The sequence below is a fragment of the Pundamilia nyererei genome, unplaced genomic scaffold (genome assembly GCF_000239375.1).
Source record: "Pundamilia nyererei isolate P.nyererei 1_Seehausen unplaced genomic scaffold, PunNye1.0 scaffold00026, whole genome shotgun sequence".
NCBI classification, from domain to species: Eukaryota; Metazoa; Chordata; class Actinopteri; order Cichliformes; family Cichlidae; genus Pundamilia; species Pundamilia nyererei.
In genome coordinates, this window is record NW_005187427.1 from 276,240 (window position 1) to 292,216 (window position 15,977).

The 15,977-nt window shown below is 40.6% G+C and overlaps 1 protein-coding gene across 1 annotated transcript in view; it reads right to left on the reverse strand.

Moving 5' to 3' along the window:
• jade2 (jade family PHD finger 2) overlaps positions 1-15,977 on the reverse strand; it is a 216,734-nt gene that overhangs the window by 171,230 nt on the left and 29,527 nt on the right. The window contains exon 3 of the mRNA XM_005727707.1: positions 7,826-7,911. Within this exon, the coding sequence (XP_005727764.1) occupies positions 7,826-7,911 (86 nt within the window). The remainder of the gene's footprint in view (positions 1-7,825; positions 7,912-15,977) is intronic.

A 15,977-nucleotide genomic window follows, 5' to 3' on the forward strand; every position in this document is an offset into this window, starting at 1 on the left:
TAACAGGTCTGATGGAGCGATTAACTTAAATTAGAAACAGCTTCAATTTTCACCATGACAATGATACCAAACATATTGCCAATGCAGTAAAAACATAACTAGATAGAAAAACACACAGTGGAACACTATGAGCTTCTCCCCACACTCCAGAGCAATGTGGGATCATCTTGAGAGCAGAACAGAAGGGAGCCAACATGCAAAGAAGAGCTTCAAATGTCCTACAAGAACCCTGGAGAACTAGTCCTGTTGCTAATCGGACACATTTTCTGTTCTCTTACCAATAAGTGCAAACAATGTGTTTCTATTTAACTTTTCAACACCTGGCAGGTGAGCGAGGGGGGAGCAATGCTGACAGTTTAATACGATGGTTCGGCGCTATGTTGGCTCGCGGCGTGTGAATGTGTGAGCGTGTCCGCATTCGTTTATTTGCACTCATCTCCCGGCTGGTATGTGTCGACATGCAAAACTCTCCGCCATCCATCCAGCCTGCTCATCCATTCACTAGGCTTGGCACGTGGAGTGTGTGTGTGTGTGTGTGTGTGTGTGTGTGTGTGTGTGTGTGTGTGTGTGTGTGTGTGAGAGAGAGAGAAAGAGACAAACTGTAACATCAACTTCGAGCTGTTTGCATCTGGTTGCCATGGAGTTTCACAGCTGTTTCCACCAGACCCTAATGAGCTTCAGCAGCTGTTAGCTTAGAGGACACACACACGTAAAAATACACTAACATGTATACATACAGTACACATTAGTTAGTTAGTATCGTTACCTGTGATTGTTTACTTGCCTTATTGTTCACATATACAAGATTGCAGAGCATCTGAGCCAGCAGTAAGGCTGATCTAAATAACAATATATCACAATCACGACTCTTGACAGGGATCCATCTATAACATCTGCCTTGGAACAATAACCCTAATCTTGACACACAAGCTGTTAAAAATGCTTTGGTTCACACAGTCTGTCAATACCCCGAGGACAGATTTCAATTTCCCTTTTATTCTCTTCTACTGGAACATGACTTTAACAAGTATTAAAGTATAAGGCTTGATATGTGTGAAAAGCACACTATAACATAGTGCATTAGATTAAAGGATGGAACAAATAGCTTATTTCACAATTTTTAAAAAAATGTAAATGTAATGTAAACAAAACAGATTCCTCCTCTGTTTAAAAATGAGTTTTTGCACAGTCTTACTTATAAATGGGCAGATGATCATATACCTCCACCTCAGGAAAAATGGATCTACAGTTCACTGTAAAAAATCTTATTGTATTAATTTCATCAAGCATTACAGCTTCTGCTCTCAAACAGATAACAGTATGAAGATTATTAAATCCAGCATCTGAAGTTCTTCAGCGGACAGAACAGGTAGCTGTGGTAATCCTAATGTTAATGCTAAAGCCAACGAGCATGACCTAAATATTGGAAAAGGTGGACCCAGCTGTTCTACTCAGACAGGGCTTGGATGTGGATTTAGTAAGTAAGGAGTATCTCTCTGTTATTTTACTGCAAATTAAAAGGACACCGGAAACAGCTCCTACTTTCTTATCAATGCTATAGATGAGAAAGACACCTGTAGCCGTGATAACTATAAATAACAAAGAGCCAAAAACTATAACGTCAAAACACTTTGAAGACATTAAAAGGACTACATCAAACTGACAAAAGTAAACTTAAAGTTTTTAAGTTTTTCACTAGAAAAGGGGGGGGGAAATCAGATATTAAAAATTTAAGAAACCAAGCAGACTAAAAAATTAAAGCTCATGCAAAAATACCAAAAACTGAGGCCACCTATTGTCTATAGGGAATATTACACATTTTAGCTAGTGTGTGTGCAGTTTCACATTTCATCACATCTCTCATTTTTCAAAAGCGCAAGATGGTGACAATGAAAACGCTCATCTATCTGTAGAATCCCATACAATTCGCTGCTACCAAATTTCCACTTCATATTAACTGTACGGACAATGCTTTATTTTTTTTTACCTTTTTGTTACCTTTTATAGATAACAACTTACCTATGTTTGCATTTTTGTTTTGTTAAGGCTTACAATTAAAGGTGCGTATTGGTCAAAGCACCGTTAGCCATTCACTGTCTGCGCTAATTCCAATCGCTGCCATGTCAAGTGTATTTGTGGTAGAAATGCAATTATCTAATTAATACTACAAGTTTTCTGTGCAGTTAACTGTCCTAATTTCCCTTACATTTTTGTAAATAAAACTCTTATTCATTTATCTATTACTTAGCACTAATTAGCATGTGCCTGTGTCTAACGTATAGATAAAGCTTGCTAACATGCTAGCATTAGCATTAGCCGATAACTTAGCACTCCACATTCTCCTCCAAATCCTTACACATGTAGACCTCACAGCAACATGACTGTGGTCAAAATGCTAACTTGAGACTATAAAAAATGGCTTCACAGACTAATGGGTAATGTCAAAGTGGTTATGTCTATGTTTCATACACACAGTCTATGACTAACATGAATAGACATGTTAGTCAAACCTCAAACACTTTCCACTGCAAAACCCACTCATTTTTGCTTTGTAATCGTATCATCACTCAATATATGATTTCAAAAAATGAATAAATTACATATAAGCAAAATAAACTTCTCATCCTATAAAGCTGTCTTTAGGTTACTAACATTAAATCATGCTCACTAAAAGGAAAATCTAGGCAGTATTAACTAAAATCTTGGAAGCATTACATATCAAACACCTTAAACAATAAAACAATCTATATTAATCTCATTTTACTTTGGTTTACTTTCACTGAACAAGTGCTGATATATTGTATACCACCCCTGCTGATGTAAAATCCATATACAGCATCTACAGCTGACTTCTGTCTCCACACACACACACACACACACACACACACACACACACACACACACACACAGTTAAACAACAATGCTATCGAAAGTGCTTCACACCTGCTCATCATCTTTTTCGGCAATCCCCCCGCTGATACCACTTCCTTCCTCCCATGTTGCACCAGAAGTGGCTGATATTATCATTTCTAGTTCAAAGCCTTCTTGCTGTAAATTGCCTGTAAAGCCTACTCAGGTAACATTTATCTTACCCTTCTCGCCTCCACGGGGCTGCTGGATATTTGTTATTGAAAATACTGTGACAAGTTGAAAGGTGTGAAACTAGTGCTTCCGATCATGCCATCCCGCTTTGGTAGGCCCAGAAAATAAAGCAATCATAATTTGCGACTAAATATTATATATTGCCATATTGTTTTGATGATGATGACGGTTTAAGATGCATTAATCTGGATTAATAAGCAGATTACAGTACTTTGACTGAGTGTAGGTATTCTATTTGTTTTAATCAAGACTACCCACATGATATAGCATTAAAAAATTTTTTTAAATTAATCGCTTTTAACTTCATGCCTTTGGTGGGTACACAATATTTAACTGTTCCCCTTCCCAGTTGTAAATAGCTGATTAACTGCATCACTGATTGCAGGTCACAGCTTTTGCTAAATGCCCAGCTGCAGACTGTATACAGCTTATTTCTGTTCTGTTTATACAATATAAACCTCATTTTGTTTGTTGAGATTTGTTAAACCCTAAAATACCATCTGGGTCACTCCTGTCCCAAATAGCTTTATTTTTTTGTATTACAGCATTAAATATACTTTTGATGAATTTTACATGCCTAATTAAATGCGGTACAAAAGTCCTCATTTCAAAGGCAGCAATCTGCTCAATAACAGATCATCCTCGTTAAATTGTGTGCAACTCACAGAGTAAGTTATCAAAATATCAAGGTCACAGAGACCAGTTGCTATTCATTTTATTCTCTAATGTTAACTATGCATATTTAATATTCTGCAGCTTTGCTCTCCCTATGCATACACTATGCATAAAGGAAAAAACACCAACAGACATCATAAACATAAACCCTTGCTGTGTCTGCTCGCATCTCCCAATAGAGACCATGACGAATGGATTGATTTTTCCCTCAAAAAAGATTTTTGTAAACTAAGCTTCTTTTTCTGTGTAAGCTGCATGTAAGCAGTAGCAGACAGTCTTCATCTCTTCACACCTGCAGCCTTGAACTATTCCCAACAATGCCAATCTCATGTTTTCTATGTTTATGCATCTAGCAACCATTAAAATTCTCCATCTCCACCCTCATCTAAAACAAGATTTAAAAAAAACTATAGGGAAAAAAAGGAAGCATTTGACTGTGTCCTCCTTCCGCCGAGAAAAAAAACATCTAAACCACTTCTAAGAAAAGGCAAAGCTGGAGTACGACTCGCAAAGGCGCAAATAAAGATGGCTCATTTTTAGAAAAGCACTACGTTGTCATTACAAAGTCCATAGTGTTTAACATTTGCCACACCTCCCTCCGACCAAGAGTATGCATCAACCCATAAACTTTTAAACCCAGAAACCCACATTTGGAGCTACTGTTCAATTTTCTCACCAGTGGGGATGCAAATCGTGAGGATTCTTCACTACCTAAAAATAATGTTTTTGTTGACATGTTTTTAAAAAAAGCATGTAGTTCCAACCACTGGACTAACTACAAAACACGCCATGTACAGTAGTTGACAGAACCAGGCTTTTCATGGAACGATGAAGGGGAGGGAGGTTAAAAACTAGAAGAAATCTTTGATAGAGCACACTTAAGCATCATAGCCTAGAAGTCTATTTCACCCAGTAAACCATTTCGAGAACAAATACCACATGGAAATGTGACATTTGTTGTTTCGCTCGTCTATATTAGCCACATTTATCTACCACTTACATACTTCCTTTCATCCTTTGTCATTAGCTAGGTGAAAAAAGTGAAATACTCATGCTCACTCGTAACAACAATCCAGAAGGAAACTACAAACTCTCATTTAAAAGCTGCTGAGTCTACAGCTTTGCAGAGCGTCTGTTTTCGGTTTGTGTCCAGGCTGGTGCTCACCACACTTGGCAAGCAAAGAAAACCTCACTCCTGACCCTGGAGAGTAGTTAACTGCCTATCAAGTAAAAACAAGGAACTAATGTTAGCATTGTCAGCAAGGGAGGAAGGCCTTTTTTCTTAGGCATGTGACGTTTGAACTATAAAACACACAGCAAGGTGTTGCTATCGCCTCAGGACGATTCACACTCTGACAGCAGTTGCAGCCACCTCTGGTTGAAGTGCTGACAGGCAACCAGTTAGTACTCAAAGATGGGTTAGTCCCGTATTCTGGCTTAAGGACAGTGTCTTTGTTAGCTCCTCAAAATGCTGTCAAAGGATGACTTCCCTTTGAAACATTTAGTCATGAGCCCAATTAACAGGCTAGAAGGAATAACTACACATGTAATCAAGGAGTTTTTTGAGTCATGTGTGGGTTTTCCGTATTCATCAATGCCATTTTTCATTGCAACCCACTGCCTCCTCATTAGCTTTGTATGAATTCTGAAGATGACACTGAGCAATTTCAGAAGAACAGTCTTCCCTTGATTTTGCAGGGTAATTGCTTAAAAAAAAAAAAAAAAAACTAGGTCAAAAATTAAAGAGACTTTGAGAATTAGATCCAACTTTTACACCTGGTAAATTACCGTGCAAAGAGATCCTGATTTTTGGATTGGCTGTCAGAAAACAATCAGATACAAACAAAGTCCTCTAAAGTTGAAAAAGTAGGTCAGACACTGACAATCAACCTCTTGATTTAAACGTGAAATAACGAATCTGAAGTTGTCCTCCAGCCTTTCCGGAAGAGAATTTTAAAAAATGACTGTAACAGATATAAGTGAGTTATAAGTGATTTACAAGTGAGCACTTTTATACCAGCAATAATGTTGTTGAATTATACAATTCCTGATTGAAACCATCCATCCATTTTCTTCACTGTTTAAATCGCATGGCTGATTTAAATGGTCTCTACCTATCTACACTAAACTCAATTATGGATATTTCTAGAGGGTTAACAATCAAAAGCTTAAAGAACCTAGCCTTCTGATGGTTGCAATAGGTGGACATTGTCAGTTCACAAAGCAACATCACTTTGAATGTTTGCAATATTAACAGGTAAACTCAAAACGTTACAAATAATGTAAAGATTCACCGTTTAAGTAAAACAAACAGAGATCTAGCAACCAGCTTTTGCACCTGTAATCATAGAACCTAGGGTTACAGTAAGTAACCAATCCCACAAATCCATTCCTTTCGAATGTTTGCGAAATGATATCACAAAAGTGTAACATTACCTTGTCAATGCGATGGACACTACGCCAAAGTGGAAACAGAAAGGCTCAAAGACCCAAACAAACTAAAGTGGAAAAACAGCCGTGATATTTCTATCAGCACCAAGAGAGCAAAAAGCACCAGATTTTTTACATTAAATGAGTTAAGCTGTCTTGACACCAGTTCAAATGCACTCACAACTCTTTTTGAAAACTTTGCACTGAACCTTTGTCAGCTGCCACCCGCTTTTTTTTTGTTTGTTCAACCTTTCTTGTCACTCACTGCTTCGGAAAAAGCAGAAACATTACTTCAAAACACCATCCTTTATGAAAGAGCAGCGTGCCCCGGAGCGAGGAGGCAGCATTATGAAAGGGAACATGGCCCCTGGCTCTTCAGCTGAGGCCCGGGTCAGAGCAGAGAGCTAAAGTAGTAATTACTGAGAGACTGATTGCTGACAGGACCTTCCAACAGCCTGTGGTTAACTGGATGGAGCTGAGGGGGAGGAAGCATCAAATGCACAGGCCTGACAGATGCTCTGCTGATGACTCGTACTTCAGGGTGGTTCGGGGCATGCATGCCATTTTGCTTTATTCATTCTTCTTTTAAAAGTCACTGAAAAACAGAATATTTGAGCTTCTTCACTTTTGCTAGTTTTTGACATTTCTTTTGAGCCACAATGCAGAGATACAGATAAGGTGGGAGCAAATTAACTTAAATTATATGAATTCATTTTGTTAAAGAACTTTGTCATTGAACATCCTTACAAGCCCAGATCTGCCGTCAGAGGCAGTTACCTCCTCTGCGTTATTTAAAAACTTCCCCCCTGCTAATTTTTTAAGAGTAAATGCAATTTCTTCCAAATGGCAGATTTATTTTTGAAGTGAAACTCTTCAAAAAGCAAGAGACGAGTTCTCCTTAAACAGATCAGAGCCCACTTCACTGAGAGTGGGAGCAATGTGTGATTGTGGCAGGCAACACATTGCCACAACTGGTAGAGTGCACCATTTTCCAACCGGATTATGCCAGTTTCTTGCTCAGGGTGGTCATTTGAGAGCCCGTGGCTCATTCATCATGACCATATGGATGTTACAACCTGGTATTTTAGCCAACCAATTTATGCCATCAGTGCGCCTGGTTGATTTTGCTGCGGTGACGGAGATGGCTGTATTTACATTGGACAGAAGCGACCGTTTCACTGATTCACTGACTCTCAAATGCCTTTTGTGTGAATTTATTTGATTTCCACTGATTGTGTACGCTTGGACAGTGGAATAAGCATGTTTTGACATATGTTTTTATCAAATACTCTGTGGTCTCTTACAGATCTGCAGTGGCAACTAGCTCTGAAACATGAGACGGTAGCAACAATGCCCACATTACATGCAACCAAGCAAACAAAGGATGTGACTGGGTATTTGAATATCATTCTACTGTTCAAAAACATGGACAAGCTGACCAAAAATGTTTGAATGTGACCATTTCTGCCAATTTTGCAAACCAAAAACAAATTTCTTTCATTGAAGTGGAGCAAAATTGTGAGCTTGTCACGGTCAAACAGAGACTGGGTTTCATTAAACACATGCTGGTGTACTCTATGGGTCTGAGTCACTAAACCCAGCTGCCAAACTAACTTACCTCTGATGGTTTCTTGTGCTGGTGGCGGACCCATGTGCTGCTGGTGCCCGTATTCTTGGATGACCTGGACCACGACGTCACTTGACCTGCAGGAATAACAAAGACAGCAATGATACCACAGTCAGTGTAAGATCAGGAAACCAGTCTTTCTCTAACCGTTACATACTCAAACTCTTATTTCTGTAAAGTATGTGAATTCTTTTTAGAGTTTCTAGTTTCGCTCTTCTCCTCTGCTCTCAGTTTAACACCTTATCTCACCATGTGCTCTACTCCAGAGCCGAACGAAGTTAATTTGGGAAAAAAACAAACAAAAAACAAAGTTGCCATACTATTTTAGAACCTGAAATTACCAGAACTGGTTATAATGGAGGAGTTTAAGTCCCTTTCAAAGGAATGAAAAAATAGCACACTTGGCAAACACTCTTGAAACACATTTGGGCACCTTTTTGGGCGTTTATCTTGAAGCATTATCTAAACAGACTTTAGTTTCCACTTGCATCTATATAATCAGCAGTGAAATGTCATCAAAACGAGAGCGTGAGCTCATCCAGCTCACAACCCATCATAATTCCCAGGTTGTTGTAATGTGTGATGCACAGAAAGACGTTTTCTTCGAAAGCCCCAATCACACCTTCTCAATGTTATTGTCAATCAACAGAAGTACTTCCTCCATGAATATGATCAATAAAACCATAATCGTCACCATCGAACAGGATACAACAGGTGTAGCACAGTGATATTTCGAGCCACTGCATCATTTGATATTTCATCAAGTTTCTTTATCCTTTAGTGCAAAATGTATCAATACTGAATCTTATCTAATCTTTCTCTAAAATCACTGTCTTCTTCTTTCGACGGCTCACTTTAACGGTCTTCGGCTCCACCGCCTGTCTTTTTGTGTCACCGTCTCTGAACCACACATCATAGCAGGTCTCACTACCATCTTGTAAACCCTCCCTTTCACTCTTGCTCTTCTTCCTCCTTCTGTCACAAATCCCTCCTGACTCTCACATCCACCAACTCACTGCTGCCTGTACTCTCTTCTTCATCTTTCTCGTGCACTGTCCATTGCTTTGGATGGTTTACCCCAGCTCAACCCTCATCCACTGCATCTACTCCTTCTTCACTGACACACCTGTCTACCTCTTACTACTACTCTCACTACAGATCACAATGTCATGTGCAAACATCACAGTCCATGGAGATGTGTTAACCTGTCCATCACCACTACAAACAACAGAGTGCTCAGAGCCAATCCCTGATGTAATCCCATACCCACCTAATCATTCCAACAGCACACTGTCCTCATACATGTCCTGGACCACCCTCACATACTTCTCTGCTACTCCTGACTTCCTCATGCAGTACCACAGTATCTCTTGGCACTCCATCATATGCCTTTTCTAGATCCACAAAAACAGTGCAGCTCCTTCTGATCTTCTCAATCAACATTCTTTAACCAAACATCACATCTGTAATTCTCTTTCTCAGCACGAAGTCATACTGTTCACTGATCACCTCTCTCCTTAACCTACCTTCAACAGCTCTTTCCCATATCTTCATGCTATGATTCATCAGCTTTATCCCACTGCAGTCACAGCTCTGCACATCACTCTTGTCCTTTACAATCGGTACTAGCACCAACCTCTCACCTAGACCTCCATGTATGTCATCAGTTACGTCACTAGGACCGTCTATCCACTCTTTGTCCTCTTCATAGGTGCACTCACTTCTTCTTTACTGCACTTGCCCATTTATTAACGTTCCTCCATCTTTCCTCCTCTCTTTTGCTCTCTCTCTGATTTTCTTCATTTATCTTTGCACCCAAATAAGGTTTTAACTTTTTAAAAACCTTTTAAACTCCTACAACCATTCTTGCTGTAGCAGAATTCACCAGTAGATTTCAATTAAGGATTCAAAAGATGTCTTGAAAGGACTGCACAGAAAGTTGTTTGCAATTAATTGCATTTATTGCAATAAAAACATTCTAACAAGTGTTAATCTATCTCTCTAACAGAGAGAATGACATTCGTAAATGTATCTTTGAAATCTGCCCTCCTGGATGCCACAAAGGAGACAACCTACCGAAGAGCTGCAAACATCTTTTTCGCTACTCAGTGAAGTTTTCTGCTGAGGACCAGAGGAGAAAACATCAATTTTTTTTTTTTCTGGCAGACAAATTAGCCTTTTCTGACCTTCCTTTTCTGACTCACAGCTGGAAAGAAGGGAGTGTTTCAAGTCTTCATTCATCTGGATCAGAACACAAAGCCAACTTAATCTGCGTTTGATTTGTCAAGAATGTTTAATGAGTGTGAATGTTGATTTAAAGTGGGGAAAATGAGGAACAGGTCTCTGGCTGTAGATTGGACTTCGAGCGCACAGCGTGTGCTGAAATTCACGCCAAAGAAATTTTATGGAGAAATTTGTTTTGCAGAGAGGGTTTACAATAAAACGATAATACTTTTTTGTTGTTTCTTTAAACACTGTTAGCCAGCACCAACCGGCGGGGAATCGGTTACTTATTAGAGAGCAAGAAGCTGCTCATCAAAGGTTCTTAAAATGAGCATGCGATGGGGTTCAATACTTTTGTAATTCACACCAGTGGAAGTGATTCAAACGCAGCAGAGAAGCATTTAAAGAAAGCAGCCAAACAAAAACCTTCTTTGTGACTTTGAACGCCCGTGGCAGCACTACCACTATGAGTCAGACCTTTAATTGAAGCAGACTGATGATGATCTATTAAAAGCTTTAATAAGTAATGGCCGCATAAATAGCATCTTGTTAAGCGGTTAGTCCACTGTGGTCCTTTACAACCTTATTAATACACAACCTAATTGCAATTAACCAGACACCGGAGCCAATATCCCACCCACCGCTTCAATCAACAGCTGTGTGTGTGTGTGCGCGCACCTCTTTCCAAGTGTGCCTGTACATGTTTGTGAATGGAGGCCAAACCGATTGAGGAAAAGATGCCCCTTATGCGGTTTCCTAAATTTAAAATAAATAAACCCCAAATCCTCCTGCGACACTTTTCTCGTGTGACCATAAGAAACTGTCACTAAAAATTGGATCGAATCTGCAATTAAATTATATCACACGCATAATGGATAAAACATAAAATCGACACAACATTCTGCGATTTAACATCTGCGACCGTGACTTTATGCGAGTGTGCATGCGTGCGCTGCCTCCCACTCAACATATTTCGCTTTCCACAACAGCAGTGCTGCCACCCCGCTAATGTTGCTCATGACGTCTGAGGAGCAAACTGCGCTGAGAGCCTCTCTTCAAAAATCACCAACACTACACACACACACACAAAAAGACATACTGTATTGGAAGCCACTAACACATCAATGTTCCTACATTTTTTCACCATACACAGTTTGCCTACATTGTCAGTCATTACAGCACACACACAGACATATTTGTGTGTGATCTTTTCCTCTTTAACGGTCCGCTCTACTTACAGATTGACACACTACAATAATACAAACAAAACAGAGAAAACACCAATAATTATATGACCTCCCCCAAACAAGCGCTTTGGCGACAGTGGGAAAGAAAAAACCCTTTTTTAACAAGAAGAAACCTTCAGCAGAACCAACCTCAGGCAGGGAGGGGCATCGGCCGTGACCGGTTGGAGTGAGGGCATCTCAGAGGAAAAAGTGCAAACAGAAGTTGCACTGAAAGTGGTCCAGAGATGCAAGATAAGGAGCACTTCAAGGGAACGTCAACAATATTCAAAATCAGCTCATACAAACTTGATTTAGACATAACGCAGTCCCAGAACGTCTTTATTTTTGGCCTTTCCGGCTTTATTTGTTTTGCTTAAGGAATAGACAAGAAAGAGGGAGAAAGACCAGGGTAGGTAGTAAAGGGACAGTCGGGCCCTTTGGATTTCAGCAATAAGGTATTTGGGTGCTTGCTGGACAAACGAGCTAGAGTGACTGCCAGAACTTCTTGACTGCACCTTCAAATATGAATCCTTCTGTTTCTTTTCTAAGCTGTAGGCCAGCAGTCCCCAACCTTTTTTGCACCACGGACCGGTTTATGTCCGACAATATTTCCACGGACTGGCCTTTAAGGTGTTGCGGATAAATATAACAAAATAACACCAGTACCGATACCAAAAAAAGAGGAGATTTATTCATAACACAAGGGAAAATACCTGGGGAAAAGGAGTTAACAATAAAAACAATTTTAAAAATTACAATAAAAACCCTGAAAACCATAAATTTTACACCCGAGCCTCAACTCTCACGGCCCGGTACCAAACAGCAGGGGTTGGGGACCGCTGGCGTAGATTCACAGTGTGCTTACCTTACAGGCTGATATAGGACACAGTGTGTGGTGCTGTATGTATATACAGTATCTGTGTCAGACAGAACCAGCCTTCATTCTTCAAAGTTAAACCGGGCAGTTAGATCCTAGAACGGCCAAGAATCTGTTATTAGTTTTTTAATCATACATCTCAGTCGCAACATCGTTTGACACCTACACAGCAGCAGCCTCCACCGCAAGCATCAAAAAAGCCAAACAGCTTCCAGAAGTCCGATGATGAATGACACCTCACTCAGACACCGCTGATTTTCTTGTCCACCATTCTCTGTTTAGGACTGTGTTCCATGCGTGTAAGCGTCGAGGGTATAAAAACAGACTGCACACTAATCTGTTAAGGATTTTTTACATTTACTCATGAATCTGCACTCCTCAAGAATGTGTGTGTCCAGGCAGGTTACATCAACACGTGCCCAACATAGTGCAGCTGCAGAGCTCAATCACTGTGGCCAGATAACCAAAACAGGCCGCGGCGCAGTTGGAAGTTACCATCGTGGCCGTGTGTTAATTAAAAGCCACGCTGGATGCACAGCAGCCAAAATTATCATGGGCATCCTTCAATTAGAAACCTGATAACCTCCAGTGAGCAGATGCAGCTGGAGCCCACACTGCAGTGAGCAGGGGAAGCTAACAGCTAAAGGCTGATTATAAAGCAAAGTGCATGGCCTCCAACGCGGGGTGGCTCGGTCAGGTCTGCAAAACAGCCTGTTAAACCTGTTGTAAAATGCATTATACACGCGGGGCTGTGACCACACAACAGTTAAGCCCTTCAGAGGTCATTTTAGCCTGTAGTGTAAACAGTTTGAATGACTACATTTCCCAGATTTAATCCGGCTGCAGATCCCCACTGATCAGCCACGACTATACTACCTGTCTAATATTGTGTACGGCTACGCCTCGTGCTGCCAAAACATCCTGGACGCCTCGATGCATGGGCATAACACATCTTGGGTGTCCTGTGGCGTCTACCGCTGTGAAGTTGGCAGCAGTTTCTTTGGGTCCTGTGGGTTGTGGGTGGGGCATCCAGGGATCGGGCCTGTTCCGGTGCATCTGGCAGATGTTCAGAATTTGGAATTTAAAGGCTGCAACCAGGCTCTTTGTTGTGCTCCTCAAGACATTCCTGACGCCCGCTGTCTTGCTGTGGCGAAGGCCCCTGTCATCGAGGAGTTCCACTGCAATGTTTGGTCAGCAGCAGTATTTAAATTGGCGGTATGTGTGAAAGAACATTTGCATGAATTCCACAGTCCAAGATTTCTCAGCACACTGGAGCTCAATGAGAAGGTATTAAAAGTACTGACAATTCTTCCTGATCAGATCCCTGCTTAAGCTTCTAGAGTAATGTCAGTGCTTCTCTTTATCTAATCTCTTCTATCACTACAGTTCCATTTATATTAAGCTGAAATACCAAACTGGATTTAATTCCAGAAAAAGATTGTCACAAATGAAAATATTTTGCTCTGGCGTACACACAAATGTACCACAAGATGGGTGAGAATACTTTTATCATTATAGTTTTCAAGGCACCACGCTGTGAAAGGATAACTCGTTTATTTATACTCATTTAGACAAGCATTAAAATAATATCTGAAAACCTCATTAGCGCAGCCGGGTTTAGCGACACCAAAACAAATGCCAGGTTCTGTTGTTTTTTTTTAATTGTACAGCTCGCTTTCTGATGTGTCTAATTTTGATCTGTTCTCTAATATTGCCAAGGGAATAGCCAAACAAATATATTTGCTTACTGCAAAAATGCGTGCCGCGAAAATGCCAAGAATTAGTCACACTGAACTGACAAAAGCCGAGAAGAATGACATTTAAAATGAAATTGAAATCGCTGGCTGTCTTCAGTGAATAAACCCTCGTATTTTAAAGACAGTCATCAGCTGTTGTGGCCATTTGTGCTTGTATAACAACGTATTTCATTCGAAGACTGTTAAAAGATTCATTTCTCTACAGAAGCTGCCAGTGTCAGACATGCGGTAGTCTGGCCAGATGTTCCTATCCTCTCGTCTTAGAGGATTGCCTGTCTGCTCGTCTTAGAAGTTGTTTGAGTTTGTGTCATTAACTCTGGGAGGAAAACATATCTGCCACTCCGTCAAACCATGCATCCCACCCTGTAATATCAATTTGTCACTCAGCTAATTAACTATGTGCTCAACATTAAATGTAAAGCACACAAGGCCAGACATAACTGCACAGTGCAAATGTGACATGTCCGCTTTATTGACTTTGAGTCTGCATGTATTAAGAACCTTATTTAGTAAAGTGGGGAGCTCAAACACATCCAGAACTGACATCCAGACATGCCCTGCAAGCAAAAGACGGCTTTGTCTGAGATATCTAAGTCCAGATATTAATAAAGAACCAAACCTGATGCACGCCAAAACATTGTGAGCTGAATCTACTTTTTCGGTGGTGATAAAGAGATGCCAACCTCAGCAGAGGTTGGCGAAGGCGTGAGAATTGACGCGATAATGCAGCTTCTGAAAAGAAAAAAAAAAGAGCGTGGTTGCAGTTTGTGGTGTGTTTACTGACATAGTTCATCAAGTTCAACTGCACTCAAACGCAACTTCCAACTTTGTTTTTAATAATTCGTATCGTAATCATGCAGCATCAACTCGATTTCCCCGGAGAGATCAGGGTTTATCTGGATCTGCACATCTTCTCTTTACTTTAACAAAGTATTACAAGACTTAAATACACAGACCTTTGTACCAGTTACAGAAATTGGAAAACACACAAGGGACTGTACAATATACAGTCAAGTACAGATCTTAGCTCCACTGAAATGTTGTGGGTGGACCTGAAACTGATGATACGTGCAAGAAAACCCTCAAGGTTTTGCAAATAATGGAACTTTGCATGGGAAGAATGGTTAAAATGTCACACGCAGGGGGACATCCATCTATCTTCCTAACTTCTTATCCGATTCAAGGTCGTGGGGGCTGGAGACTATCCTAGCTGTCATGAGGCGAAAGGTCAGATACACCCTGGAGGGGTAATCCAGTGCCCCTTTATGGCCCAGCCAGAGAGACAGATAACAAGTCATACGGTCAAAGCAATCTCCAGTTAAGCTAAAACACAAGGCTTTGGACTTTGGGAGAATACCCAGAGAGAATCCACGCAAGCACACGGACAACATGCCCCACGCAGAGGGGTCCTAGCCGACTAAAGGATTTAAACCAGTGTGAGGGAACGGTGATAACCACTGGATCAACATGCAATTATACAAAACACCTACAAGAAGGTTTTTCTGTTAAAAGGGACAAGACGAGCCTCCGAGACCCCCAAGTCGTACTTACTACACAGATGGCTGTTTTGTGTTGCATAAACTGAAAAAGATGGCTTTCCTTGTGGTATTGCCCAAGTAAACCACCTGTATTTGCAGGCTCCGTTTCAAAATGCCTCAAATTTTGCAATCTGCTCGTCCAGTAATGATGCACCACAATCTGTTTTCGTAGCAACATCTCTCTCAAAGAACGACATTTTCCGACAAATTCGCACTTATTCTAAAAATAAAGACTTTATTCTTCAAACCTTAAGTTCTTATTCCCACCGGTGATTTCTGTTATGCTAACTGGTTAAACCGCGCTCATGTTTCCAGTGTAGCTCGGTTTTAAAATGGCACGTCTTAATGAGCAGAGGGAGGACAACCATGAGACAGGAGGAAAGTCTATATGGAGAGTGAATACGAGAATTGGGAATTGACGAAGACCAGGCAGCTCACCGTATAAAAGCAGCAGAGGAACTCGCTTTTCTCACACTTTCAGGATTCCATCGTCACACACACACACACACACACACACACACA